The sequence below is a fragment of the Megalops cyprinoides genome, chromosome 25 (assembly GCF_013368585.1).
Source record: "Megalops cyprinoides isolate fMegCyp1 chromosome 25, fMegCyp1.pri, whole genome shotgun sequence".
Classification (NCBI taxonomy): domain Eukaryota; kingdom Metazoa; phylum Chordata; class Actinopteri; order Elopiformes; family Megalopidae; genus Megalops; species Megalops cyprinoides.
Genome location: NC_050607.1, coordinates 18,957,782 through 18,984,357, shown reverse-complemented (window position 1 = coordinate 18,984,357; position 26,576 = coordinate 18,957,782). Strand labels below are relative to the sequence as shown.

At 51.0% G+C, this 26,576-nt stretch overlaps 1 protein-coding gene across 1 annotated transcript in view; it reads right to left on the bottom strand.

Moving 5' to 3' along the window:
* Positions 1–26,576, bottom strand: part of snd1 (staphylococcal nuclease and tudor domain containing 1) — a 243,008-nt gene that overhangs the window by 31,800 nt on the left and 184,632 nt on the right. Inside the window, exon 18 of the mRNA XM_036520195.1 lies at positions 12,256–12,397. Coding sequence (XP_036376088.1) covers positions 12,256–12,397 — 142 coding nt within the window. The remainder of the gene's footprint in view (positions 1–12,255; positions 12,398–26,576) is intronic.

Here is a 26,576-nt window from a genome sequence, read left to right as displayed (position 1 = left end):
CCAGTCAAACTGAATAGAGCGAGTTTCTTTTCTCGGCGCTAAGGACGGCTTTGCTCAAAATTTGACTGGACGGCCGCTATGACTCACTCGCCTATCGGAACAAGCTGCGGTTTCTGTTTGTAGGGGCTGGTGCAGAGACGATGACCTTTGACCTTTGCCCGTTGTCCCCAGCAGGTGATGGATGGGGGAGCGGTTAGCTATTCTTTGAGTCTCCGATCAGAGCCGCTTTTAATTCAAACACGTCTTGAAATAGGGGACTTTACTGTACCAATTTGCGCGCGCACTTGAGCTTTTGAGTAGGAAAAAAGAAAAACTACCAATAACGGCTCTGTAATTAACATTTGATCTGCTGTGGCTTCTTGCGCCGGCAACATTTTACTGACTATTTCTCTACAAGCCTCTTTGTCTGGGGGGGAAAAAAAGGTGAGGGGACTGAATTAGGAAACGGTCAGACATGCCGTTTCTAATTTAGCTTATGTCGTGAGTTTAACCACGGCTCCACACAAGCTTCCAGAGTATTATGAAAAAAAAAAAAAACGCCCCAGAGCACATTCTCTTCAGAGGACCGGCTCTAGGGTTCCGCGAATCGCGGGGGTTCCGAATGAGAGCGGGTTTCCGCCGCGCCCGTTCGATGAGGCAACAATCCATTTCGGCCGGACACACCCCCTGCATTTCCCTCTAAAAGGCTACCATTAAGACCACCGTGGCGTGTAGTGACAGTGGCTGCTCTCCCCCAGACACAAATTGATGGGAGTCGGGTTGCATGACCGGGCAGAGGCCACGAGCTGTAGCGTCTCGCACGGACGCTAATGGGGGTGCTATTACACAAACACGGCCCTATCATTTCTGGGAGCAGAGCTGTCAATAACATTTAAATACTCCTACCAAAAAAAAAAAAAAAGGAAAAATGAAACAAAAAAAAAAAAAAAGCGCTAACACTAACGGTGTTTAGCACAGAGCGGCAGCTATCATTTTCCCCTCATTTCCGGATGAGGCCTGCATTAGCCGCCTCACGACTGTGAACTTTCACGGCGCCCCGGGCAAACATAATTTAGCGGCGGGGCGATTTCAGCGCCTGGCGCGGAGATTTATCAAAGCGCCCAGGTGTGCCGTGCCGTGCGACGTTCGTTCCTCAATTACAGCGCGGGGGGTTCTTCTTCGGCAAGACATCGGCCGGGAAGCAAAGCGGCGGCGGACGTGCTCCGAGCGGCGGGTGTGGGCAGCTACAGTGGTCAGCCGCTAATGGAGACCAGGCGGCCGGAGACACGTATCCGATTAACGCCGGACGCCGCCGTGCACTCAGGTGGTGGAAACAAACCTCCCTTGTGTCGGTTTTCCCCTGCTAGCGCCTGGCTCAAAGTTAAATCATCTGTACCTACCTGTTTTCACACATGCACAGTCTTCGCGGCACACAGTCTTTGGAAAAACGCTTATCTCAATACGATCTACGCGGCAGGATGTTTACGCAATCAAAGCAAGCTCGGCGCCTTGCTCCGGGGCAAAGCAGCGGGGTCTCATCCGAGACTCAAACATAAATCCTTCTGGTGGGCTGCCCCCCCCCCCCCCACCGCTGCGTTCCCCCGAAGGCGGGTGATTTTGGATGCCGCGAAGGGCGAAGTGTTTCCTCCTTCCCGAAGTAGCGGAGGGGTGCAGCTGTGCGCCTCCCGCCCCTCCCGCTCCTCCCGCTCGTCCGGGTCGCCCCCGGGCTGTTCCCCGCCCCGCCGGGCCGGGCCGGGTCGGCGCAGGCTGGATGGCGCCAGAAGTCAGCCCGCTGCTTCTAATTGGATGCAGCAGGGGGGGGGGGGGGCCTTCCATCGATTCCCAAATAAAGGGAGAGAGAAGCGAACAGCAAAACAATAACTGCTACCCACAATCCCCGGCTCCAGATGATGTCAGCACTTCTTATGGGGAGCAGTGTAGCATAGTGGTATGGAGCAGGACTCGTAACCGTGCGGTTGCCGGTTCAATTCCCCACTGGGGCACTGCAGCTGTACCCTTGGGCAAGGGACTTAACCCACAACTGGGTCATACCAGTAAATATCCAGCTTTATAAATGGGCAACGTAAAAAAAATGTAACCTATGTAAGTCGCTCTGGATAAAAGCATCTGCTAAATGACCATAATTTCACTAAAGAAGGTGCCAATGGCGGTTCCAATACACCGTGAGAGGATAAACTCCGCCCCCTTTCTCCAGGGTGACTGACCTCTGCCAATCACCGGAGGGAGGATTTAAGAGCTTTTGTTTGTGCTCTGACCACCCAGTAAAATCAGATCCAAGTTGCCCCTCCCCCTGGGCTCCAGATGTACGTGCCTGTCACCGCCATCTATCGTACTCGGGGACGGGGCGGGCAATTCTGCTCGTTACCTGTGCCTTCCCCGCGCCCCAACGACGGCTCTCCCATCAGACCCAATCAATTTTAATGACCGCCAAAAACACGCTGAATCCTGTACTGCCAGCTGCTCATTTTAAAAAATGCATGCATCAGTCACGACCGGGTAGCGGAGAAATGATGAGATGTTGATAAGCACAAAAAAAATATATATATGTCACCCATCCATAAATAGACCCGTGCTGACGGTCTTCATTCTGGAGGGTATGAATAAGCAATAAGCACAACACCAATAAAAGTTATTTTCACTCAAAATCATAAATCTAGCTGAAGGACACCTTGTACTGTTCTGTGAATAATTCTCACTAGATTACCACTTAGAGCTTGTGCATATTATGTCTTCCAGACAAAGTTGTACTTCGGGGGCAAAAAAAGGAAAGTGTTTAGCCGGACACACAATATTCAGTACACGTCATGTGCGCTACGTAAATACTCGGTGTCCAGTGAAAGGCTTTCTGTGGGTTTTACAGCTTTCCTGGAATCCCCCTGAGGGGCCTTTTAACCTACAACAGCAGTTCTAAAAGCAGACACTCCTTTGGGTTTCTCGGTGAGAGCCGTGCTGAGGCTCGCGCGTCTTGGCTGGCCAAGAGGAATCTTCGACATTTCAGGTCCCCCTCAACTGCTGTCTGAGTCAAACGCTGAGAGAGGAAAAAAATGCTGGCGAGGTGCCCCTCAGAATACTACCATGTAATTACCTTCCGTTGGAATCTGTGCGGCATGAAGCTCCCAAGTCCTTAACGCACCAAATTCTGTATTAATTAACAATATGGAGAGAGGGATATTTTGAAGAGCTATGGCCTGGCAACCGACATTAGCCTGCTTTAAAGCATAAAGCTGAAGGCTGCCAACGGACAGTGCTGAAGATTAAAACCATTTAAAAAACAGCTGTTCTGTGTTAAAAACAGAGCTAAAGAGATGCGGGTTGAGGAACACCTGGTTCGGACTGCTTAATTTATCACATCAGCCAAAAAGAAAGGGAAAAAAACACACACACACACACACGCGGCGCGGACACACCCGCGTTCTTGCCCAAGAAGACAAGGCGCGAATGATCTGATTGGCCGGGCGCGTGACAGAGGGAGGGGCCGCTGGCAGAGCCCCACCAGGCATCCCTTGAAATTTCGGCCTTGCCAGGGTTACATATCCATAACGGCTGTCTGCAAAGAAGCTAATTATACCCTGCTACAGGAGAGTCTATCAAATATATAGCGCGCCCTAGCCTTGAGAATTCATTTCCCTGCTACGCCGGTCGCACCGTGCTCGGCTTAACCCAGAAATTACACTCTCAGTAATTAAGTCTGACTAATTAAAAACTGGGGGGGGGGTGGGGTGGGAGATGGGGGGGGGGGGGAAGGTAAAAAAAAAAAAAAACCACAAAGCGCGTCCCACAAGATATCTAAAACAGGAGGAAGGACGTTACGGCGTCGCTGCGCTTTTTACTGATGTTTAGCGGGTGCTAGACGTGTGGCGGGAGATACCCCGCGGATATGAAACCGACACAGCGCGTACTCCCCCCCCCCCCCCTTTGAACAAACGATTAAAACGCGCCACTACCGCTTCACGGGAATCATTAACGTTTCTACACGTGGGGTCAAGAGTGAAGCGCACAGAGATAGCGTGCAATAATAGAACAGACACAGAAGCGGTATTTTTAGGCCTTTAAAGACTTTAAATATGATACCAGCGGCAGGCAGAGGAGAGGAAAAAGAACCGGGAGAGATTTGGGGAGCTGTCTACTTTGTAATATTCTGACCCTTTGTGTTTAAAACATATTTACTTAACGCGTCTCCGACAGCCACAGCATGCAAGAGACAAAAAATTAATATTTCACTAAAGGTAGCGTTCAGACGTGTGTTATAGATGACGAAACCTTTTATAAGGAAATCAAAGTACGCGTATATCTATATATGACACGCACATCCTTTTTATGAGGATTTTAGAAAGGTTAAGGTGAACCCCTTACTCGCAGCTTCAAAGCACAGACTACCGAACAAAGCATCAGTGTGCGAGATGGAGGGAGATAGGGGGATATATTAAAACCTATTTAAAGGGGGACATGAAAAAGGCAATTTCATTATTAAAAGCCCATTTGAGCACAAAAAAAAGACGTTTTTAAAGTATTTATTAGAATAAAACCGGCATCATTACAGCCCCTTACTTTTCAAAAGACCGTCGAGTTTGAAATCACTATGACACCGCACAGGCTCTAATTCATTTTCTGCAAAGAATCTTAGAAGAGCCCTTGAAGTTTTGAAGTCTTCTCAAGGTAGCTTTAACAGCAAGAGGGGTAATACTTCTGCTCACAATTGCTCCCTGCTGAAAGCGACGATCGTGATTTTTTCATTTGGCTTTTATTTATTTAATTAATTATTTAATTTATTTATTTAACTAGAGCGTGAGCACTGATGGGGGAAAAAAAAGAGGCTAATCAAAGCTAAAAGGCCCAGAATGTTGGTTTGTTTGGAACGCTTTTTAAACCCATCAGGACGTTCACGCGAAGGGGGACCTGATTGCAGAGCACTCGACGGGCAACGTGTTGAGCCTCCTCACAATCCGAACACATTCCAACCGCGGCCTCTTCTGCCTGTATCATTAGCCGCGCAATATCGCCTCTGGTAATGAACCAAGTCGCACTTAACGGCCGTCGCGGGTGAACCGGACAATCGCGCCACACTCCTCCCCACTTAAGGCCGTCTTACTAACCCCTGCGAGCCCGGAGCGCAGGGTAACGGCGGTAACCGCGGCGGAAACCTGCGGGCCTGTTATCCTAGCTGAGTGTCGGGCTCGATTAGGAAACAAAGTGCAAATGAGAGCACTGTCACGCTGTTACGCTGGAGTGAGGTGGTGGTGGCGGTGGTGGCGGGGGGGGGGGGGGGGGGGGGGGGAGTCTGCCTCTGACCGAACACGAAGCGCCAGGCCGGCGCGGGATCGGCGGGGTCGCCGCTTAATGAGCTGGTTTCAGTTTACGCCACTCGGACGAGCCCGACGCCCTGACTACCGGCGGAAACGCTATTAATGAGTGTCCTTTGGCCGCGGTTGTGGGAGGCTCTCTCTTAAGTATGCGCGCCGAGCTTGGAAGGGGGGAAAAAAAAACGAATCTCTTAATGTGAAAAATACACAGAGGAGGTGCAAGTACCACTACAGACTCACAATGGCTCACTTGCTAGCGATCGCCATCAGTCAGGGGGAAAATGGAGACGCTCCTGCAATGTGCTACACAGAGGCCAGCAGTGTGTCCGTTTTTAATATCATATGAAGCACCCCCTATTGTCCTTTTGTTACACTACTCCAATGCCCATATGAAAGCGGCATACAGTAGACGTCACAGACACATACATTGCTACAGGGAAACCATTATAGCTTCGACTGTGATGAAGGCAATTGTAGACATTGTTCCTCTGCATGTAATGTGAGGACTTAGCAGGGTTCCCATGGGTAAAGGGATTACACGTGGCACGTGGATCAGGGCGGTGGCAGTAAGAGGCACGGGAGGGGGAGGGGTTTCGGGAGGCGTGCGTCACACGGGCTGCACTGCGCTCCCAAAAACACTGCCCGAATTCCACACCCTGGACAGCGCAAAAAAAAAGCTTCGAAAGGTAGATTCCGCCTCTGTCTGACCCGAGCGCGTTTGGCTTAGCTTCTAAATTTGAGGAATGAATGTGCGAGCAGGGAATGCTTTTGGCTGCTCACACCTTTAGCTCTTGCCAGCGGTCCCTGAACTCACGATGTTTTTTTAAAAAAAAAAAAAAAAAAAGGAGGAATAAAAAGAAACCTAGCATCTGCTTAAATTCATTACTCAAAGAAGCACAAAGGCCATTGTTAAGGCTGTAGAGATCTAAGCAGGCACGCACGTGCCAAGATTAACTCCTTTTAGGGGCTGTGCCAAGCCTTTCTGTGAGGTAAAAAAAAAAAAAGCACGTTCAAATTTTCGTACGTTTTAAAAATCACTGGACGAGTTCCTCTGGAGTGCTCCGCGGTGCCCCAACAAAGACAGAGAGAAAACAGACGGTGCATCCAGGTGCGCCTCTTGTTCTGGGAGAGGACGAACACCAGCAGCCAGATTGGACGGGCTCGGAATTGGCTGGGCGCAAGTGCCTGTATTAGCCTTAATACCACGTTGCGACGGCCAATCACGCGTTCGCACGCGCTGTTACTCGGCGGAGCCTGCGCACTTTAATTACACTTCGACATCTGAGGAGAAAAGCCTACTCGGAACAAATCGGGAGATAAAATCTGATTAGGCGCACGGGATATTCTATCGGTCGCGATTAAAAGTGCTATCCGTGTGCTTAATACTGCCCCCCCCCCCCCCCCCCCCCCCCCCCGTATTTCCATTTAGATGGCATAAAGACTATGCAAAAGACTTAAAATAGATGCGTGCGTAAAAAACACGCAATTATTTATTTTGTCATATTAACTTCGAACACCCCGTTTCCCCCTCACCGAGTGCTGAAGTGACATTTTTCAGACGCGCAGATGGCGGAAAAAAGCAAAATCCATGCAGAATCAGTCTTCCGGCACTTGATGTTAGGCCTGTTGTCCGCATATCCTGCCATCGATGAAGTGGTGAACGGATGCTTCTTGAGCACGTCTTTGCTGTTGGAAGATGCCTCGGAGGACCCTTGATCATTTCCACGGCTGAAACTCTTGAAATTCTGGCTCAACAGGTAAAGTGCTGAAGTGCTGGGGCACTTCTGCGGAGCACGCGTTTGAAACGAAGTGACCCTCCGCTTTGATCTGCCCAGGTATTCGCGCCCAACGGGCCGCAAAGCCGTGACGTCACACTGAGCGGCAGCGGCCGCGTCCAGTGACAGGCTGCCGACGAACGGAGGACCACGCCCACAAAATCGTTTTGTGGCCTTTTATTGGTAACAGCGTTGATTTCTCTGGCGGACAATGCGGCAACGGCCACGTTCTCCGGGGTTGACGGGTTCAAATGCAGATCTCATGATTACCGCACCCAGTCACTTCAAGATTCGTCAGATTTCATCTGATGGCGTTGTGGCATATTGTGTAGACAACCAGACTTAAAACCAGACGGTTATGGGGCCAAATCCTGGATGGGGCCCTTTTAAGTATCTACGTATACAAATGTTCCTGACAGATAGGAAACACTTTGCAACATCCTTGGGATTGTGTGGACAATTGGCCTTAAAACCAGGGGGTTATGGGGTTGAATCCTAGGCTGGCCACTTCTCTACCTGTACAAATGGACAGTGTCTTATTGAAAGAAACTGATCGTAATAAAAATGCTCTGCAAAGTGAAAGTTTGCCCCCGCCGGCACCGGTGGAGAGATTCGTGCTATTCATGCGTCCCCTAGTGCGTGTCCAACCCCTCTCCTCCCCCCCTCCTCGCGTGCGGGGTTATTAATTTGGCTGAAGGACCTCATTACACGGGTGGCCGGGTTATTGAGCTCCATCGACCTTACGGGGGTAAAAGCAGAATAAGAGAATACAGCCAAGTCCCTTTTTCACCTTCTTCTCACTCCGGGGAACCTGACATGTTGTACTTCAACTTATTTCATTGTTTTTTTTTTTTTTTCTTCCCCTGTAGACCCACACCTGATCCCGGAAACCCCAGTAGAATTGCCGTCTACGCTCATCTTTTAATGCATTTTACCCTTCGCGTCAGAGGTATTAAACACACAGGACCGACACTTTGCGTTCACTGTGATTTTCCCAGGACTGACAAGGAAGAAGAAAAAAAAAAACCCACACCGCGTCTCAAAACGGTTTGCTGCTTCATCCAAAGACCGCCTGAACAACTACAACATCGGGGATCAATTCATAGCTGAAGGACAATATCTCGTGACTGCGATATACGACGATACATGTTCAAATATATTAGTATAGATTATGTAATAAGTACCGCTCTGAATCCCTGTTCGGCACCATATAAACGCCAAGATTTAAAGTAATGCTCCTGTTATAGATTACTGTATGCCCTACATTGGCTTTATTATGATCCAGCTATGTCTCTCTTAGATATAGCTGTGGGCCTATTTGGTTTTATAGCTCTGTTGCTTTCATTTTAGCAGTGTTTTTCAGTCTTGTTTTACAGCCTATTTACTGTAATCCTACCTGTGTTGTGCCGGCGTTACGGTGATATGCGATAGGCTCTTTATAACATCATGGCCTATTAGCCTTTTAGGCCGCCGCTGATAAGACTGCCTTCCAGGTAAACAGGTAAGTAAATAAATAAGGATACGAATCCGGCGAAGCGTGGCCAAGCCGACCCGGCTAAAAAAAAACCCGCTGTTCCTTTGATCTTTCAATGTGTCGGTGCCGATTCACGTATTGGTGTCCGTGTACTCATTTATTAATCCTATCTATCCCTATTTTCTACTCAAAAAAAGCTCGTTTAGCACTTAACTCCGTATCTTACTGACCTCTTGTAATACTTTTCGAAAACTACTCTTGGCATCGCTCTGGGTAAGAGCGTCTGCTAAATGACGTAATGTAATGTAATGTACTAATTTCATGCCGTTTGGTGCGTTTGCTTGCACCGTAGGAGAAACGCATAAACTCGTTTCACAGACCTGTTCCTTTCCTAGACACCCCACCCCCCCCCACCCCGTCTCTCAGGTGTGCGCGCAGCCCAGTACACTGAAACTAAAACCCCGCGTGCAAACTGCGATGCGGGCTTTATTGCAATTTAATGTCTAAACACGTCGCTCACTGGCTCAAAAGCCCCTGCATTATTGCACGCTAAATTTAAATTGAGCAGAAAATCTATTCGTTTGCGCAGATCCGCAGTACATTTTGTCTTTAATACTCTCGTAATAGAAAAATACTGCATCGCATTATCTTAAATGATCTCTTAGTTTTGGCTGCTTTTGCCGGTGTGCACACGCGTGCGCTCGGTAAGGCACAAAAACAGCCCCGTGCACATACACCCACACATGCACTCGCACGCGCGTATGTGCACGCGGAGAGCGTGCATTTGAAATGGACAAAACAAGTCACAATGCGCAGAACAGAGCACGCAGCCTTTAAATTTCACAAATGGAAGCGCATTTCCCATTTCCTTAAGCCCCCGCTATCATCGACTTGCGCGCGAGGCAATCTAACGTCAAATCATTCGTCCTTCATCTCCGAGAGAATGAACCGCGCACTTAAGCCAAGGTCCAATCTCGCCGCAATCTTCCCTAAGTCTCCTCTGACATTTCCATTTTCACGAATTCCTCGCTCTTTTCAGCAACAGCGAGATGAAAGCCGTGGAAGAAAGTTCATAAAGTAGCTCTGGCTTGAATGCGTTGCTCAAAATTAAGGGCGAAGCATGCTATGTTTTGGCTCAAGAGAGGCGCTTGTTTCGTGGTCTGTGAAGACTGCTCAGCTGTGGGGGGATTAGAATTGTCCCCAGATCTGTAGTGTATGTTCAATAGTCAATAGACAGGCATCTTTCTATAAAATACACAAAAACCTTTGTGCATGTGGAACTGCAGGCTAACGGCTAATGGCTAACGGCTAAGGCCAAAGTCAGATGTGCAAATGCCTTAAAAAGGTGAGGGGAAAGGTTTGGTGTGGTTCACATGCACATGGATGTCTCCCGATGCCGTCGTGTCCCCGCGTGGACCCAACCTGCCACACGACAGAGGCGGGCGAGCTTGTTCCTGTGTCCTCGCGTGGCGAAGGACCCGTTAACTGCAATTTCACGGCTGGCTGGGCGTGGCACTCGACCAGCGGGACCGGCTGGCAGCTCTAACCCCCCCCCCCCCCCCCAACCCTGTGCCACTGTGCTGGGAGGCGAGGTGTGGGGGAGAGGGGGAGGTGGGCTAATTAGCGGACAGATGCACAGGCGCGCTGCGTCCCTACCGCTCCCACAATGCACCGGGCGCAGAGCTGCCAGCTTCGGTGCTCTAGACTTCTCCATCCTTCCACCTCTCGGGTATGGTGGTGTTAAAGGCAATGATTTATCGAGCGGGTCTACACAAAAACAAACCAGCTCCTGCAGTCATACCCGTGTAGAGGAAATGGCAGAACGTACCAACTGAAGGACCAGCCATTACAACACTGCTGTGCTTCCTCTCCATAATACACACTGGGTTTTTTACCCTTAACCCACTGGAGCAAGCTGTATCCAGAACTTGGAGAGAGTTTGCTTCAGCGGGTTAATGTAGACCATACATATCATACTCGCTCTGAGTGGGGTTCAGAACTGGTTTCATTCCTACGGTCACACTTGCTGTTAGAGGGGCTCAGAATCGGTTTCATTCTTACGGTCGCGCTCGCTCTAACTGGGGTTCAGAATCGGTTTCATTCTTACGGTCGCGCTCGCTCTAACTGGGGTTCAGAATCTGTTTCATTCTTACGGTCGCGCTCGCTCTAACTGGGGTTCAGGAGCGGTTTCATTCTTAGTCATGCTCGCTCAGAACGGGGTTCAGAAACGACTTCGTTCTTACGGTCGCACCCGCTTCAGGTGGGGCTCAGAATCGGTTTCCTTCTTACGGTGCTCGCTCCGAGTGGAGTTCAGAATCTGCTCCAGCCTGCTGTTTTTACAGCCGCGGTCGCTGCGTAAGCTTCAGAAGCGGCTTCGTTCGTCGGCCCGAGCGCTCTACCTTCCCGCGAGCAGCCTCTGCCCCCTGACACTGACGCTACGCGATGTGAGCGCCATCCTCTCGCCGCGCACTCTCAAAGCGACTTGCGTCTCGAGGGGCACGCCGGCTCCCTCTCGAACAAAGTTGCCCTTACTTCGCTTCACAATTAGATAAATAACAATTTATCACGGAGACCCGGCTGCGGCTCGGAATTCATTTTTGTTTTCCTCGGAACAAGTCAAAACGCATTTGGAGACGGACCCCGGGGAAAATGTGTAGCCGGACTGTCAAAGCGCGGAGCACGTCAACGGTCCTTTTCAAGGACAAATTCTAAATGTTTGGTGCTGTGTGTCGCGGCAGACATTTTGCCCGAGCTTTATCTTCTCGCAGAACGCCCTCGGGAGCCTTTTAAGCACGAACGACGCCAAAATTCGGATTTCAACATAAAAAGGGCACCGTTCCCCAACCTCCCACCCCCCCCCCCCCACAATCCCCGTGTGACCCCCCTCCTACACACTTTAACGCACGTGTTTCCCTCAGGACAGCGACGAAGGGATCTCTACGCTGAAACAGAACGGTCGGGGGCAACGGGAATCCTTACGTAATTCGACACCGCTGGCTTCAATCCAAGCCTTCACAAAGGGTAAGCAAAGCTTTCGCCTGACAGACCTCAGAGCCCGAGCAACCACGTCGCAAAGAGAGCTGAAATAAATAAGGAGGAAAGCGCACGCCTGTGTGCTGAAAACGACGCCTTGCGCTGCAAAAACGCATCCTTCCGACAGCAGTCTGCACCTACAGATGTGCACTGCTAAATTCACACAACAACATATCAGACCACAAGCGTAAACTGTCCATTTACAGCGTAAACTGTGCTCGTTACGCATGGCGGGCTTCAACCACAGACCCAATGATTATTGCGCCTGTCCACTTCCAGCTCCGTCAGATCTCATCTGGCGGCATTGTTGGCATACTGTGTGGAAAACTTACAATAACTTAAAACCAGACGGCTATCGGGTCGAATCCTGGACGAGGCATTGCCCTTTAAGGCATCTACCTTTACAAATGGACAGCGTCTTATTGACAGGCTGGAAAAAACTTTGCAACATCCTTGCAATCCAACACAACAAAAAAATGGGCCTAAATTAAAGAAAAGTAAATGAATTTAAATTTTGACATTTAGCGAACAGCAAGCACAGAGGGGATGCTACCTTAGACGGCCCATCTTGAATTGTGGCCCATTTCATGTCTTCCAGGGACCCGGAATGTGACAGGTTTGGAGGGTGTGGGGGGGGGGGGGGGGGGGGGGGGGGGCGCAAGGGGTCACTCACCGGTCTCCACGTCCTGGGTGTAGAAGTGAAGTTCGTCCGTGATCTCCGTCACGTACACGGGCCTGTAGTTGGCGATGCGCTCTTTCTCCTCCGTCACCTGCACCACCTCCTCCGTGGGCTTCTCCTCGTAATTGGCCCAGATCTGTCACATGATCACACACCGGGATGAAACGAGGTGAGGTCAGGATTCCGGGACACAGACGCCCCCCTCCCCCTCCCCCGTCCCCTGTCCCCCCAGTCCCCCCAGTCCCCCCCGCCCCCTCCCCCTCGGGCGTGGTGGTGCATCAGAGCGCCGCAGGTAATTAATCAAGTGGCGGGGAACTTTCAACACACGCTGTACAGGAAGCACACTTTACGTTTCCCCTCGTACGACGCACCGGCGAAGGAACATTTTGCGCGGAAACGCCGACGGCCAGCAGGTGAGGCAGACGGAAGACATTCCTGGAAGGCGTTTCGTAAAAAAAACTGATTTAAAACCACCGTGACATTTCATTAATTAGCTTCTATTAAATATTTTGAAGCGTTTCGCGACGTGGCCCGGCCCCCTCCGCGTATTGTGCAACAGAAGCTACTTACACGCATGGCTAGCTTCGGCAGCGCGGCCTAGCCTGCGCTGACATGCTTTAACTGAACGCACATGCGTGTGTGTGTGTGTGTGTACATCATCTCAATGGTGTACCAAGGTTAGATGCATGCCAGAGCAGACCGTGGAAGAAGGAAAGGAAAAAAAACAAACAAGTTATGTCACATGGCACAATGTAAAGACTCATTAAGACTGTGGCTACTGATTGCTTCGCCTCTGGCTACGAGTGAAAGTGTGTACGTATATATAGAAAGAGCATGTTCTAATCAACAACACCAGCTTATGCACTGAGGCAAGGAGGCACAACACACACACACACACACGCACACACTTGTACCTCCCTTTAAAGCTTGCGCTCTGTCATCCGCTTGAAGAGCCGCACGGCTACATTTTCTCTGTGCTCCCTGCTTCTACGGCTAGAGCAATTCGCACACACCAAGAGATGCCACTTCAAGCACAGCTGCACAGCACCAGCCACTCCTGTCTATAAAGGGTCGGTACATTTAAATTCTGCACAGTTAAGTGAGGTGGGACAGTTACCTACGCAGTTCATAAGAGATGGTTAATGACAGTCAGGCCTCAGCTTAAACTCTTCCGTGTATATAAGATTATAATGTGACACAGTATATGAACTCACGAGGTTGTAGTTTCAAGTCCCAAGTGGGGCTCTTTAGTTTAAGCAACGCTCTAAACCGAGAGCGCCTCTAAAAATACCCAGCCAAATAAATAGCTTGTAAACACAGCCTGCGAGAGTTGGCCTGGTTAAGCGAACAAGGTAAAATATGAATAACCTATTATATATTTAAGGTCTTTCTGCAAAGTGATGCTTGCAAAAAAAAATATGAAACGCTGGCGTACAAAGGAAACGACGCTCAGCGAAGATTCAGAATAGGGAGGTTAATGAGGAGCTAAATATACCCCGCTCAACGAAATTTCAGAGCCGCATCCCTCCGCCAGCCCATCAATCTTACAAAGCACACAGAGAGAAGACTCCTACTCGGGACTCGGGAGTCTGCCCGCCGCTTTTTATCAAATTCCGCGGGTTCAATTAAAACGACAGAGATTACCGTGTCGCCGTTAATTATCGCGCCGACCGTCAATACCCGCCTTTCCCCGCAACAGCTGTGCGGCGGGTTGTCGCGGCCGCTCATTACCGGGCCGCCGTCGTGCGACACGTAAAGTTCCGTAACGGGGGCGCGCATCGTCAAGGACAAATGGGGGGGGGGGGGGGGGGGGGGGTTGTGCGAGGATACATCCAATGCTAAAGTTTGCGAGCTCTAACCTTCGCTTTCACACGGGTCTCGGTCCTGTCACCACGGGAAAAAAAACGAGACGGCCACGGCGGTCATGCGTGACATTAACGCGGACCTTGCGGTCGCGTTCAAGTTTTTTTACGACGCCGATAATTCATTTTCTGCGTTCGTTAAACGCGCTGAATTGATTCAATTAAGATTTATGTTCATTACAGCTGCTGAGCAAACCCCTCTGTTATAGGCTCTCTGTCACTGCATTGTGCGGTTTAAAAAAAAACCTTTTGTTGTCCTCTCCATGGCTGTATCAGACAAACATAAAATTATGTCCTAAATAATTTGGTACCTCAGCGGCGTATGCATAATTAATCTCATAACCGCACCAAAGAAATACTAATATTGAACCGTAAATCAACATTCACCGCCAAAGCCCGCACACATTAATTACCGCGACCATTATTGCTCCAACTATAATTAACATGTTCAGAAACAGCAACAATGGCATCGCTGAAGAGGTCATTCTGGAAAAATCTCAGTTCAATAACTCAAGTTTTCCACCCGTATTGTTGGTCTCAGCGCCGCTAATGGAGAGACGTGATTGCCCACGTCTGTTTCAGATGACAGTCGAAGTTGACACGCTCGGACAGGCTTTTTTTTGTCCCAGAGCAGACTCACACACTGGTTCAGAAAGCCAGTTGCTGGTAAACACTTCACTCCCCGGATCAGACAGTGACATTACCGGGACCGGGACTGATCGATACGGCGAGCGCAGACCGGCTCCGTTCAGCGGTTCGTGGTTTTCAAGGAAAACACGAGTGACAAACAGGCTTCCCAGAAAGAGGCCCGTTTTTTTTGTGCTGCCACCCACGCTGTTTGGGTGGCGGTTCCCTTCCACGGGAAGGTCACCTTCTGGGGACGGACCAGACGACCGACACTTTTACCCTAACCCATTTTACCCCCAACTACATAGCATGCTCGCTACGTGTGCTTTGTGTTGTGCTGGAACATTTCCTAGAATTTGACAAAAAGCCAGCTTGTGGAATATGTGTGTGGAGTGTTTTACCAGGATTGTGTGAATCATGTGCAGCTTGTTGCTTTGCTTAGTCGATTTTTGCTTAGTACTTGCTTAGCTATTCTGTAGAATGTATTAGGCTATGGCTAACGACTCGAAGAGCTCTGCGTGTTTATTTGTTGAGCCTTTGTAGGAATATTTTGGCGTATGCCATACATAAACTAATAGACTAATATGCGTTTATTTTTACTCTGTGTCTAGTGTACTAGTATTAGTCCATTTATGACAATACTAAACTGGTAATTTGCCAGGTTTTTTTTCTCCATAAAAGTGACTAATAGCCTGCATCAGTAATCAACGCCAGCGAGGATGATAGCGGGATTGCGGTGTTGAAGTGCCCTTTTAGTCACAGCTGCGAGGTGCGGCTATTTGGAGTATTTCGGGGGGGTTGTTTGTGAAGTCGGAGTCCTGACTCTCCCCTGCAGAACTCGGCCACGCAGTTACATTCACAAATCTTCAGAGGCGCACAATGTCCCCCCCCCCCCTAACCCCTCCACCACCACCCCTCCTCCCCCCTCACGAAGAAGACGTCAGGCTCACCCCCTGAACGCTGATGAAACGTGACAGCGTGTCAATTCCAATACAAACCCCGGGAAGCTGAACTAGGAGAGTGCTGTCGGCGCAAACGGCACAATGCCGGCTTCTCGGCAGAGCGGGGGGGGGGGGGGGGGGGGGGGGGGGGGAGAGTGAGGGGGGGTGGTTGTGGCAGAGAGAGTAAAAAAAAAAAAAAAAAAAAGGGCAGCAAATCGTCAAATAAATAAAACAATGGAGCTGCTCTCACAGAGAAGGCCGCCTCACGTCACATTAACGTGAATGAAATACCTCGGAAGGGGCAAGGAGGAGGGGGTGCGCGGAAGTGGCGAATTAGCGCAACCGACGTATAAAGCGCCTCGCCTGCGCTGTAACTGGGGTGACGAGGCTTTGCCGTTTTTTTCCGTGCTGGTGTTAAACGTGGGACCTACTCAGATGTCGATACAGGCTCGTCGGACTTGAGAAATAAATATTAATGCCTACGATACCTACCTAATATCTCCCTGTAATATGACTGCTTGTGTTCCGGTCCTCATGGGACACAGAGCCTGCTCTTGCGCTCTGTATTGGCTCTAAATTCATTTATGAAGTCACTGTTTGGACTGAGGTCACCTGACCCGGTGTTCCAGTTGAAAATCGATTGTTAGCCGGGAGGTTCTCTCTCAAACCTGCTTGACTGTATGGTATGGAGACATACTGATTATCCTCGTAACACACCGGACGCGAAGGTTATAATTTATGTAACAGTACAACACTGAAAAGGAGGTTCTAAGTCATACTTCAAACTAGAAACTCGGTGCACTAGACCTGTGTAGCTGTAGAGGATGAGAGAGCTGTATGATTGAAACTGTGATTTTTGGGGGGAGGGGGGTTTGGACGTGGGGTTGCAGGGCTGAGAAACCAGTCTTCACGAAAAGGACTGACTGATTTCTTCACAAGGCACTAGAGGAAGCTACTTCAGTGGGCACTGGGAGGGTTGGAGTAGTAGACGCAAAAAAAAGAAAACTGATAAAGAATGCAGATCAAATCTTCCCGGGAACAAAAAAACCAGCCTCTGACAAAGGAGCTCGCTGCGCACTCATGCCCGGCTTCCCCATTCCTCCCGGCGTTCCTTATCTCATGTGCTCCGGTGTCAAAAAAACTTGATTAGTCACGTCTCCCCGACTCGAGCCTCTGCCCGCAGTGACGGCGGGCTAATTGGACACATGCGCGCACTCGGGGGGGGGGGATGCAGGACTCGAGCCACGTCCGTGGCGACGGGGTTTAAGAGCGGGTTCCTCTCGACCGCCTGCCGGCCGGGAATACCGATGAGGGGGTCTCGGTAAACTGAGCGTGTCCCGCGCCCCTTCTTGGGCTCCCCTGACGGGGTGAGGGCCGTGACGAGGGGAGAGAGCGGGGTACGGACTGGCGCGGGTCTCAACCGGGAAGCAGGAGACCCCCCCGCAGTGCTGTAATTCGGCTCCCGCTGCACAAATAATTGCATTCGATGGAGATGAGCCTTTCCCAGCCTCTCCCGCCGAGGCTTCTGGGATTGAGGGGGTCAGGGAGCGCCATGGGCCCTGTGCAACATAACGGAGAGGGGGAGAGCGAGAGAGAGAGAGAGGGAAAGATAGAGAGAGAGAGGACAGAAGGAGAGAGAGAGTGAGAAAGAGAGAGAGGGAGAGAGATAGAAAGCGAGAGAGAGAAAGCTCACGGTGACAGCTTGGCCTCGCGTTAAGTGACAGCACACCTGTGAAACGGCCACTGCAAAGACACTAAAAGGTGGAGCGGCGTGCGGCGGGGGCCGGTGACAGGGAGCGGGGGTGACACCGTGCTCTTTACGAAACGCGCCCCGGGCCAGCTGCGAAAAAGGCCCGCGCCAGAGCACAGCCGCTCGAGCGCCCCCTCTCCCGCAAATCCCACTCCGAGCTGTGAGCCAGCCCTTGACACCATACTCAAGTCAAAAAACAACCCACCCCCCTCCCCTCGACTCGGGGGCAAGTGCCTCTTCGCTGTGCCGACAGCCAAAAGAATCACGCGCCTTTCAAAACAACGACAAAAAAAGGACAGACGGGCTCTCCGTCACACTACCTGGACCTCGGTCAGATCCGCTCGCTGATCAGAAAGTGCGCAATCGATGAAAGCGCTGGCGTGCGCTTCCTGGTGGGACTGTATTGGAATTGCAATCCATGACAAGTGGATGGGGGCTGAAGCCTGGCCGTAGAAACCGGATGGGTCCGTTAGCTAGAGTTATGGCCGTGCATCGCATCGATAAGCCCCCCCCCCCCACCCAATCCCTGATGGATCGAGTTTGGCGTTACGCGGAAGAGGGTGATTAAGGCTAAAGATGGGCTCGCGGCGGGAACGAGGAACAGAGACGGCGTTAAACCGTAACCACAACAATCTATTGCGCACCCGCGCCTGAGAAAGCCTTACACCCCTGTGCTGTTCGATGTACCAGCTCCTTTCAGTTACTCTTACCGGAACGTTCTCTACAGAGGTAGCTCTTGACCAGTTTTATACTACTGGGAAAATCGCTCTGAGGTGGGGCTCACAGTAGTTCATGAAGGGTATCTATTGTTACAATTTAGGGTACATTTTTAAAAACAAATATCCATCTATGTGCTGTGACCAGCTCTAGCTACTTGAATGTAAGAGATTTGAATATTTTTGTCATTTAATAATAATTAACAATAATGAATGGCCACCTAACAGGTTACGCTCCTACCATGTTCCACAGCCAACATGTAGCCATATTCCTGAAGCGTTTCACTGCTGGGTCTTGCACGGTCGCTCATTTTAAAGAGCAAAACCTAATTGTGCAAGCCCAAAACAACCCAACAAGGCATGACGTCATGTTGTTCCAAGGGACTTGGGTTTGCTCAGTTTAGATTCATTTAACTGGGCTCAAGAAAAAAAAAATGAAAAAAAAAAAATCAATGGAGGCATTTGTTGGTTAATAATGGCGCTGTATGTTCAGTCAAATTGACCTTTATATTAATAACAACACGCTTTCATGGAAGGAGACCACGCTGAGGCAAATAAGAAAATCAAGTAGGCCACATTCGGAGAGCCATTGAGTTAGGTCTATTACTCGGAAAGTAACTACTACTGTGATGATCAGACAATTATGAGTCCATTCAGAATAACACACTTAACTCAATGGCTTGTTGGGCGGGGATTTCTTTTCTTGCATTGGAACTGCTTCCACATGCGCCGGACACGTTGTGCGAAACGCACCAAGGTCTGTTAGTGTGTTCTCGTATGTTTGAGGCTGACTGCGACCTGGTTAACACGCAAGCTCCCACAAGTGCGCGCACGAACACGAGGAGTTAGCATGGATCGCGGCTCCCGATCGCATCCGATCGGGATTGAGGGGGGCCGGGGGGGGGGTGGGGGTGCGGATCGATGGTCGTTAGATCACGGCCGGTACGGTGCGTGACAGGACCTCGGCGGTCCTCTCTCATTGGCGACGGGCGACGGGGCTCACGGGGAGTTCAATCGCATCGGATGATCCCGGATTTGGCCATCCCTGCCCCTGATGACCCTGCACCCCCCCCCCCCCCCCCCCATCGATGGGATGATTAGCAGGGTGCACTGACAAGACAGAAAAGGGCCACGTGCTACTGTCTGTGTCACCGTGGCGATTCAAACGCCCCCCCCCCCCCCCCCCCCCCCCCCCCCCGATTATTGGCTTGCTGGGACTGTCCGCTCCAGCTCACCGCAATGATCAAACGCTGGTTTCTGCATGGGCCCGGTGAGCAAAAATGACCCTTCATTCTTCTGCCGAAAATCAGCAGAACCACCAAACACCGAAAATAAAAACAGAGACCTTCCAAAAGAATTACGTAACACTGTGTACTGAAACACCAGAACCCTGAGCTATGGACTTTTCACACAGCAATCGAGTCAACACATAAAAACTGCTATTTTATCCTGATACTGTGGCACATCTCGCAATAACGCAGGCATGCCTTGCCTAAAATAAAGCAATAAATTCTCATTGATGGACTCCTCTGAGCTCATTGACCTGTTAAGAGATTAATAAACACAACAAACGCTTAAAAAAAACAGCCTTTCCAAAGCTCCGAAAACCAGCCGCAGATAATAGAGATTTTTCTTCCCAAAAAAAAACTTTCAGCGATGCGTTTTCCTCCCTGTGGCAACTGTAGTCCTGGTCTGCATGCTTCTGTGGGCGAGTTTCGATTTGAGAAGTATTAAGAGAGTGGCCGACACCTCCATGTAAACAGCTTTTATGGGCCCACATTTCAAGCTGGCCCTAGCAGCAGCGAATAATTCTGCTGCACTGTGTTGTATTGAGACTGAATGTAAACCGGGCCCTACTGGCAGTGAATCAAGCGAGATAAGTGTTAAATAAGGTGTGCGCCGTGCTGTGGACGACCTGTCTTGGGGGTGCTCTCCTGGGGATCGGGGGGGGGGGGGGGGGGGGGTTTGGGGGGGCGTCCTATGGCCACGGAGTTGATTAGCTGAGAAGGCTATAAGCGATATCCTTAGGTGAAGAGGGAGAAAGAGGGAGGAGTGGATGCGCCCGCCGCTGGGAGATGGAGAGGTTTCCCTTCATTAGAGGCGCAGTGCATTGTGGGAAAGTTGGGGGAGGGGGGGAGGTTAGGGTCATAGGGCCTGCTTGCTTGTGAAAAGGGGTTCTCCCTCTTGAGGGGGTGGGGTTTTGTTTCTCTGAGGGTTTGCGATCCGTTTCTGTGATTGGAAGGAAAGGAATATATATATATAGAGCCCTTCAAACCTCCCGCGACGCTGCGCATTGTACCACAAACCCCTCATAAATACAACATGTGTGAACAAAGGCTCATCCTCTTGACAAGGGAGGAGAGAAAAAAATAAATATGCCACTGCAAAAACACCAGTAAACACATGAGACATTCGAGGACATTAACCCTGCGAGGAGAGGCGAAGGAGCAATCGCCCTGGTGATTTAATATACCACGCCATTAGTATTCCAGCCAAGACTGCTCCTGCTAACATTATATATACAGTGCATGAGTGCTTCCCTCTTGAAAAAGGCTTCCCAGCCTTGTAAACAGGGGACACTAAAACGGCAGCATCCTCCTCTGTTCATATGGGGCCAGGGATCACACTGGGGGGGTGTGGAAGTGGGGGGGGGGGGTGGTTTTATTGCAGTGCAGCAAAAAAACGTGAAATGGATCTCTGGAAAGAGATGACTCACCAGCTATCCGCATGCAGGTGCAAAAAAAAAAAAAAAAAAAAGGGACGAGAGGCAAGAGAGGGAGCCGTTCTAACTAAAGAGCTGTGGACGTGACATTTCCCAGGGTGCACTGCGGCTGTGTGTTTTCGGAGGGATCTTTGAGGCACGTTTCAGATTTGGATTCCCCTGGAGGAACTTTTCCGCCTCTACTGAGCCATTGATCCGGTTGAAGTCCAAGTGCACCCCTTCAACCTGGCTTTGGGGGTGGAGGGATGGGGGGGGATGTCAGGTTTAACTCTACCCTACTTTATCCCCTTGACATCTCGGCGGCATTTTCTGATTGGCTGACGGCAGGCTTTAAAAGACATATTGTCCTTGGCATAACGCCTTATTTTTCGCTAAATATGACGGGGGGGAGGGGGGGGGGGTGCGAGGGGAGAGGCAAAGAGGGACAGAGGCGGACAACGCGTGTAGATAAATTAGGCATTCGGCAACCGCACAGGTGGCAAGAGGGATTTGAGCGAGCAGCTGGGAATTAGAGCCATCTTGAGAGGAGAAGACACTCTTTAGCCTAATGCCATGCTCGACAGATGTTTGGCGGAGGCGGCAGCAGTCGCTCAAGCCCGACGCGGGGCGGCTTAAGAGACCGCCCGGTGCAGGGGGGCCTCGCTCAGACACGGGTCCGGGAGAATCCGAGCATCCAGGCTGCGCTAATCCCGACACGGAGCGGCGGCTAAGGCTAATGCTCCGGTTTGAGTCGGCGAGACGGCTCTGCCGGGGAATAACGTTTCTGTCGGGGGAGCTCATTTCTAGCACCATTCAGCTGCTGCGGACAGGAGAGAGTTGGATTCGGTAGGAAAAACCCGGACGGCGTTATCCAGCGGCTCAGATGGGAGGCGAGGCCCACAGAGATTGAGGGCTAATTTTTTCCACCTCGGGACTCCATCTCCCATCACCGCATCCATGAAAGGCAGCATTAACATAAAACGCTGGAAACCCCAATCCACGACAACGGACCAATCAGACCTTCCCATCAGACTGGTTGCCTGTAATCTGTACTAGCCCTATCACCGTGTCTGGGCATAAGGAAAGAGACTGCCTCCAAAATATATCCCAAAAGTATTATTCCTTGCATTTCTGACTGTGGGGAAAAATGTATATACTGGACTGAGTGTAAAATATAGTTTTAACTTGTTTAACCCTTTTTATAACACTGGATATTAGCCAAGACTCACCCCATCTTGGTAATTATGGCATGTTCACCTTAAACCAAACCAAGTCCCAAGTTTGAGTTTAAAGTATTATTGCTTTGGACATGTCTTTAGCCAGGTGACATTACATTTTACATTTACATTATATAATTACATTACATATATGTAACATATATTACTTTATATTCACATTATATCATTGTCATTTTGCAGACACTCTTATCCAGAGTGACTTACATACAGTAGGTTACATTTTTAGCCATTTATACAGCTGGATGTTTACTGAGGCAATTCTGGGTTAAGTACCTTGCCTTGGGGTACAGCAACAGCGCCCCAGCGGTGAATCGAACCAGCAACCTCTTGGTTACGAGACCTGCTCCTTACCATTATACCACACTGCTGTCCCATTTATGTTATGCAATTAGTCTTTGCTGGAGTAACAGAGGGAAGCACTGTGCCTGAGGGTGCGAACCGGCAGCAGGGGAAGATGCACGCCACGGTCCTGCACCGCTACGCTAAGCCACGCCACGCCGGTGGGCCGTTAGCTTTCATTATCCCCCGCGCACAATGGGAGCCTACGCAGCAGAGTCGTCAGAGCCGACGGATCTTCGGAGAGGGGACCCCCCGGAGCTGCGCGTGCTTGCGCAGGGACGACGGGGGTAGTGGGACGTCACCAGGTCGCGTAAGTGCAAGCAGTGTACGATGCAAGGCACGTGACGAAGGGGAAGGGGGCGGCGGGGGGGGGGCTCAGCGCAAGAACACGTCACGGCAACGCGCGACGTCCGAGTGAGCGCTCTCCTCGGCTCACTCGCCAACCGGCTGACCGTCCTTCACAATACTCCACCCCTCCCGCCCACCCCCTTTACGGTGCTTTTGAGCCGTGGGGTTAGCTGTGACCAAACAACAGCCTCACCGCTGCGCTCCAAACGTCCACATTGCCATTCCCACCTCTAATGAAAACAGTAAAAAAAAACAGACAAATACAAGTAGATTACGCAACCTGGGAGAGAGGATATGACTTCAGTCACGCTGCACTGTGTGCGCAAGCTGCCTGGGACAATGGACAAGGGACGAGGGACAGGGGACGAGGGACGAGGGACAGGGGACGAGGGACAGGGGATGAGGGACGAGGGACAGGGGACGAGGGACAGGGGACGAGGGACGAGGGACAGGGGACGAGGGACAGGGGACGAGGGACGAGGGACGAGGATGTGGCGCGTAGTGGCTGGGCCGCTCCAGGTGAAGGCCGGGTAGAATGTGTCCCTTCCCCTTTCCTACAGCGGATCACCCCCCTGCCCCCCCCCCCCTCGCCCCCATGTGAACAAAGCGTAAAACACGCACTTTGGCGTTAATATTTCATAAGCCAGCAGCCAGGAAGGAACCCTCCCGCTTATTCATATTTAATGGAGCTCCGCTTGTTTCTGCACCGATTCGCGGGGTTTCTCCGTTCAGCGACCCCACACAGAGACACGGCGGGGAGAGGGGCGGAGGGGAGAGGGTGGCGTCGGGCGCTTTGCGACATCAGCCTTCTAGGATTTATGAGGGACGGCGCTCCAGCGTTACTCTGGCCGAGCCACTCTTCCTAATCTCTGCCTGTGGTTATGTAATTACCGCACGGCCGATCGAGCTCACCTCTTAAACAAACAACCCGGAGAAAACCGCGAGGGTTTGATCAGGGTGACCGCGACGCATACCGCCGAGGCTGTCTGTTCGATCGGCAGCTGGCCTCACGCCTCCGCAGACCTGTTTATCCGGGTGGAAGCTTCCAGAAGGAGGTCCCGTTAAGCACGACGCCCTCCCCAAAGACACACTGGCGACACTCCGCGAGCCCGGTTTCCTCACCAACGCAATGTACCGCTGTGACTACCGACCAGGCCAGGTCTGCTTCATTACAGACAGGAGGGCTTGTTCTGTTTAATCCGGACAATAATTCTTTTTGTTTCCTTCAAAAACAACTTCAAAATGGCTGCCCGCGGTGTAAATTTCGGCCGGACGGAAGGCCCGATAACAGCGATGCTGGGCTCCGCCGCATATTCTCAGAGCTGTCAGCTCCTATCATGAGAGGCAATTTCACGCACATGGAAAACTGCGGATCGATATCGGACAACCAGAAAAGCCCCCGGGGGCCTCTCAATCAATTTCCTTCAAATGTTTGGGACGGCTTACAATGTCGATAGGTTGTTCTTTTGCCACGGCAATCTCGCCTTAAATGTGGCCGTCCGGCTCTTTATGGCTGCAGGACTCATTTCTTATTATGCCGTCCCTGCTATTCATTCATTAAATAAGGAGGCTATTATAAGCGCACATGTTGGTGTTCTCTTGCAAATTAGACAAGAAAGGGAGAACTTTCACAGTTTCATGTCTTAACGTGAAATTAAAAGGCAATTAATCAACTTCTTTTTCATTACCTGAGCGTTCGCGGTGTTGCCATGGAGTTACCATAGTGATATTTATTTTTTTCCAGTGGGTTTTTTTTTTTTTTTTTTTTTTAATTTCAACGCTGTTTTGCATCAAGAGGGCCCCTCTAATGTCTCCGGTTCTAAAGTTTCCTTTTATTTTTCCGCACTTCGGCTGGTTCTTTCTTTCCCCGAAGACAAACGCGTCTTTGTTTCTTTGCGGGGCTGAGGCGATTTGTCATTAAAAAAAGAAAGGAAGAAAAGGATTCAAAAGGAAAATAAAGAAAAAAGAAAACCCGCACAATCGAATTGTCGGTCCCTGGCAGGGACGTGCTTAACACCACGGGCATACTCTTGTCGCTGACGGCGAAGCGACCATCTAAATCACTTACCGGATGCCCTACCCGGAGACCGGGTGGAAGGGGGGGAGAGGGCGTGTGCGGTGGCGTGAGGAAACCGCTGCGTACGCGTTCATATAAGCACGCCCCCCCCCCCCCTCGGGGGCGAGAAACGAAGCCCGTTCCGCGTTTGAGAGGAGGAGAGGGATGACAAGGGTGAGGGATTCTGGTGACGCGGCGCAAGGCGTGCTGGTTAATTACTCCACAGCGTTCGTTCTGCTGGTCAGAGGCCGCCCAAGACGTCCGTCCTTACTGCGGGACGTTTTCCAAAGCCAATCGGGTTCGGCGCCACCCTTACGGGCGTGGCAGGAGTTCCCCTTCCTCGGATTTCGAACCCGCGACCTTCTGGTCCCGCACAAGCCTGCTCCTAATGCCAAGGTGCACTTCGGTCCCAATAACCGAAACGTGAGCTCTGTTGCTGATGCCTCGATCGACTCAGCAAAATAACTCTCCCCTCGCGTAGCAAATCATCACGCTCGGTTTCCCGCCAACAGGAAGTGAGCTCTGAACCAATCGGAAACTTCCCCTGACGTGACCTGCCCTTACTGACAGAAGAGGATGGCAGCCCTACTCACTGAAGGAGAGATAAAAACGCCAGGAGGGCCAAGGTGAGGCCCTGGAGCTGTGCCAGACAAATGTTTTATGTTTGTTTGTGTTTGGACTTTTTTTTTTTTCCCCCCCTCACTCCCCGTGAATGACCCCTGTCCCCCACCCCCCTAACCCCACAATGCCACTGTCACCAGGCCCCCCCTCCCCCCCCGGTGATTTACGCCGGGATATAAAGCTTTCGGGTTCCGTGAGAGGGGCGGCGGCGCCGAAGACTGATGGAGTTTGAGAACCCTAAAGCATTGCGTGATTGATGCCGCCCAGATCCAACTTAACGGCCGGCTACAAGTCTGAGGGGATTGGGCTGTCAGGAGGCAAACGAAAATGGAGTGAGCGGTCAACCCCCCCTCCCGCTCCGAGGCCCCCCCGAGCCGCCCCAACTTTCAGGCGTGTTCGCGGTTACGTCGCCGCGCCGCAACACGAGACGTTCATCCCCCTGCAAACTCTGGCTCTCATGTAGCTTAGCCTTAAACCGCATTCAAAATTCGAACGGATACGCTTATGTTCTATTGTGCTGGAAGTCGCTCTGGATAAGAGCGCCTGCTAAATACATGTAACGTAATGTCAATGTAAAATGGGTTTGATGAAACTGTATTAAAGAATGAGGGCTGAGAAAATAATTGGAGGGAGCCAACTGCCACGGGCTGCAGGAAGCAAGATGAGACACTCCTGTTGTTAATGCCGGGGCCTCGTTAGCGAGAAATTTTGCCATCTTAATTTGCGAAAAAAAACAGGTCTCCTGCTTTCCTCGGTGAGCCGAAGCTGGCGAAATAAAAGAATGTTGCGTGTTCCACAGCGTTTTGGTCCTGAGCTACGCCACGCGGCTTTGAGTCGTGGGCAGTGCCCGCTTAAACAAACTCGGCCCCGCCCCTTTCCCATGATCCTTCGCCCAGAGGGGGGAAGGAACGTGCTCTCAGGTGGAAGAGGCCCTACGCTCTAAGAATAGCAGCCTGCAGTGAAATGCCTTTCAGAGTGGGTAATAAAGGCGATTGATGAGACATTAGTCACGGCCCTGCAAGCTCCAGGGTCCGAAACACGGCGCTAAACCTCCTCCAGCTCTTCACAGGCAGGGGATATCTCTCAGCAGGGTACAAAGGAGGGGGTCAAGAGATG